This window comes from Wolffia australiana, chromosome 3 (genome assembly GCF_029677425.1).
Source record: "Wolffia australiana isolate 7733 chromosome 3, ASM2967742v1".
Taxonomy (NCBI): Eukaryota; Viridiplantae; Streptophyta; class Magnoliopsida; order Alismatales; family Araceae; genus Wolffia; species Wolffia australiana.
This window is the reverse complement of record NC_135837.1, coordinates 22,052,809-22,057,093: the sequence shown is the minus strand read 5'-3', so window position 1 is coordinate 22,057,093 and position 4,285 is coordinate 22,052,809. Positions and strand designations below refer to the sequence as shown.

At 49.9% G+C, this 4,285-nt stretch overlaps 1 protein-coding gene across 1 annotated transcript; it reads left to right on the top strand.

Moving 5' to 3' along the window:
- Positions 1 to 2,670: 2,670 nt before the first annotated feature.
- On the top strand, positions 2,671 to 3,528 carry LOC144700446 (11S globulin seed storage protein 2-like). Its single transcript, XM_078571852.1, has 2 exons — positions 2,671 to 3,118; positions 3,181 to 3,528. Exons 1-2 carry the CDS (start codon positions 2,762 to 2,764, stop codon positions 3,475 to 3,477), a joined length of 654 nt encoding a protein of 217 aa, XP_078427978.1. The 5' UTR covers positions 2,671 to 2,761; the 3' UTR covers positions 3,478 to 3,528.
- Positions 3,529 to 4,285: the final 757 nt, after the last annotated feature.

The following is a 4,285-nucleotide window of genomic DNA, read 5'->3' as shown; positions in this document are numbered from 1 at the left end:
CAACTGAAGAACTGCCTTAATAACGACCAAATCAACGCTCCGGAACTGCCACACGACACGTCCTGCATCATGACACGTCCTGAAGAACTGCCACACGACACGTCCTGCATCATGACACGTCATCAATGCCAGATCCAGAACTGCCCTTTGACGTGACACGATAACACATCGTCTACTTTATTTAATTTATCGTATTTTATCTTTCCTCCAAGGCCTATATGTAGGCCAATGTCGCAAGAAACATTTGGTGAATCTATTTTTACGAATTGAAGTTTTCTTTCTGCTTGGAAGATATGCCCTATCCTCCCCATCGCATTCTGGTCACCGCCGTTGTTGATCACCATCGAGCCCTGCACCTTCGGCCGCCGCCCCGCGCCTTAGGCCATTGCCCTGGCCTCGGCTGCCCGCGTCCCTAGGCTGCTGCCCTGTGTTCAGGCTACCCACCGCCTAGGCCCACTGCCCACTCAGGCCGCCGCCCGTACGAGCAGCCTGCCCATGCGGGAAACCTACCCGCGCGCATGCTGCTGCCCACGCAGGCAGCCCGCATGCATGCCGGCCGTCGTGTGCGTAAGCCCGCTTGCGAGCAGGCCGCCACCCATGTGAACCAACGCCTGCACGTAGGCTACCACCCACGCAAGCAGCCTGCTCACGCAGGCCTCCACCCGCCTGTGCCCAGGCCGCCCCCCATGCAGGCAGCCAGCCCACGCACAGGCTGTCGCCCACGCGAACCGTCACCCGCGCAGGCCCGCCCACACATGCAGCCACTTCGCGCCCACATGATCCCTACAATCAGCATCCCGACTTCAGATCCTTCATTCTGCAAGTGCACGCCCCGTTTACCATTTAGGTTTTGGGGCATTGCCCCCAAACCCTGAAAGGAGGTCACTCCCCCCTTGACCCCCCACCAATTGACCGCGCTGTTGGATCTGCGACACCTTGTCGAAACTCACGTCAATCGTCCCGCCAACGATGCGTTGAGAATTTCCCGCAGCCTCTTCATGCACTATCTAGTGCCGAGGTACTTCTACACTTTTTGATGTCCGTGTTCTTCTACTAGTGTTCTTTGAGTGTTCATCCACTGCCGTTGGATTTGATTAGATTTTGAATCTTCAAGTGACTAGTTGAATAGGTCTTTGAATGTTCTAGCGATCGCCATTCAGATTTATTGAACGTGTTGCTTTGTTTTCACCACGGTGGTTATAAGATAGCACTCCCGCCCTCGACGAGGAAGGGGCTGCCACATCATTATTTTCACCGGATTCAAATCTTCAAATTCGATCGTGTGATTTGTTGTCTGTTTTATGCCATCCCACCCCTAGTCATCCTAGTATCTGGTTCCCATTGTCACCATGTCCCCGTCTCCTCTAGCCACCATGCATCACCCCGTCATCCCCTAATCATCCTGCATCCAACCGCGTACCTCATTGATGGCCTCGCTCGTTGTTGAAACCTTCATTGGTGCATGGGCCAGAGCGGGCAGGAAGGTGTAGTCGTGCCGTTGGAGAAGGGCACGTCGAGGCTCAATTTGTGGCGGTGTAGCGGCCCAAGAGTGGAGTGTAGGGGTCAAAGACTAGGAGATAGAGGCAGACGGAGGTGAGGCAGCTTGAACGTTTGGCCGGGCTTGGTAGACTGACCGTAACGAGGGAGTCAGCACAGAAAGAACGTAGCTATGGGTTCGTCCATGTTAAGGCGCGGTGATGTTCGTGGCGTCAACAACAACTCATTGCGTTGGCACTAGTAGGGATTGCCCAACCGATATCCGTCCGATATCCGATATCGGACAATCAATATTCGATATCCGGGAAAAAATGGGACGGTGCAGGATATCGGATATCAGATATCGGACGATATCCGTCTCTGAGGGGGTAGACGGATATCGGTATTGGATATCGGGGGGTGAGGACGAAAAGGATATCGAATACCGGATATCAGTTTTCGATATCCAGACATCGGAACTGATATCCGAATATCGATATCCAGAACCGACTGATAAGAACAATCTACATTTGATATTCTACTTATTAATATCGTTTTGATTTATATACAATGTCCATTAATAAATAGAGTGCAATTTTTTTTTTTTCTTCCATATCGGATAACAGGATTCGATATTCTTCTTACTCCTCGTCAACATTCAGAAAGGTACCTTTGCGCGGGCTGCTCCCCCTTTGTTCCTGATCGTTCATTGTTGCTTCTCCAAACGATAGAGGGCTCATGAACGGTCATTATTGCAGGACGAGTTCTGATGGGGATCTCGTACCCGGGTTTCCCCGAGACCTTCGACTCCACTGGAGAAGAAGAGAAGGAGAGAGAGAGAGACTAGCACCAGAAGATCTAGAGAATTTAGGAGGGTGAGGTTGTGGCGATCCCTTCCGGAGCTGTTCACTGGTTCTACAACGATGCTAATGAGGATATTGTGACATTCTACATTGCTGACTTTTCAAGCCAGACAAATCAGCTTGACCATACTGCAAGGGTAGAGTCCATATCTTACCACCGTGCTTAAAAAACCATAGCTGATTACAAGGGCTTGTTATTTCTCTTCTTCACATCTAGTTAGAATATTTGTTAGGATCAAAAACCTACTCCATAACACCATGTTGCTGTTTGAGCGCTTTCCAAATCATAGCGCTCAACTTCTAACAGATTTATCATGGAAATTTTGTTTTATCTTGCATCTCTGCAGGCGTTCTTCCTCGCCAGAGGACAACCCAAAACCTCTGGGTCAGAGAAGTGTGAAAGGGGAAAACAGATATCGCGCATGCGGAGCATTCTTCAAGCTTTGGATGCAAACATGATGGCCGATGCTTTTGGCATCCCCGCTGACCTTGCGAAGAAGATGCAGAGGGAGGACGACAGAGGGTTCATCGTCAAGGTTTTGAGGGAAAGCATAAGGATGATAATACCCACGGAGAGGAAGGAATGGCGACGAAGAGAAAGCAGCGATAATGGCATGGAGGAGATTTACTGCAACATGAAGATCCATCATTTTCTGGATAATCCCATGGAGGCGGACGTCTTCTCCAAGCAGACTGGGCATCTCAACTTTGTCAACATGTTCAAACTCCCCATTCTCCAGTACATCAGCATGAGCATCGAAAAGGGCAATCTGAAATTGGTAATTTTTCTATTCTCAAACCACCATCTCTCAACTCTCTCAAACGGCGTTTTGCCTTGCAGGGCGTCTCGTTCGGGCCGCACTGGTCGGTCAATGCACACACCGTTGTCTACGTGACACGTGGCAGAGGAAGAACGCAGATCGTGTCCGACGAGGGAAAGACCATCTTCGACAAGAACGTGAAGTCCGGTGACGTTTTCGTCATCCCACAATACTTTGCATCGATTCACAGGGCGGGTAACAATGGTGCTGAGTGGGTGGCCTTCAAGACCTCGCCGTCGGCAATGAGGAGCCCCATGACCTCGCCGTTCGAGTTTAACACAAAACCCGAACCCTATGTCCCATATAGAAGAAATTAAAAACCTGCGACTGTACATAAGAAATGAGATCTATGACCAAATAGAAAGCTCTCTTCGTACGCCGTGTCCACGTCATCTTTGTGAGAAGCAAGATATCTAGTAAATAAAATTATTTTTATTATAATTTGATGCGGATGTCGGTTTTTGATATCCGCATCTGATATCCGATATCGTCATCTGCCCCGTTGAGACGGAGACGGATGCCGACATCGAGACGGATATCGGTATCGGATATCAGCACTGTAGCAACCGATATCCGATACCAATATCTGGTATCCGGATATCGAAAAAAATGGATACCAGAAAATGCCTTTCTGGTATCCAATGTAACATCCGTCTCGATACTGGCATCCGGTACCGGTATCAGGACGGGCAAAGCCCATTGGGCAGAACTGATGAATCATTTACGATAACATACGCCGGAGATGGCACGATGGTGCCTAGTTTATGTCGTAGCGTTGAAGGCACACACGTGACGTCGAGCGTTGTGGTGCAGCGGTGGTGCACGTTGATCAGGTGGCACACATGCACATGGTGGTTGTTGGCATAAGCAATTAGCAATAGCCATGACACGAGAAGACTAGCGCCAACACCTAGTTCTGGATCGCGAAGGATACAACTAGATGGACGACACGGTGATTCCTCGATGCTGGCGCACAAGGGTTGCAATGGTCCTGGCAATGATGTGGTCGAGGGTTAATGCTCTGTGTTAGCTTGACAGCAACCACATCAAGTTGCGGTCGGCCATGGGTTAATGCAAATTCTTGTGTCACACCTGGGTGCTGGATGATCGTAAGGTCATGGTGCG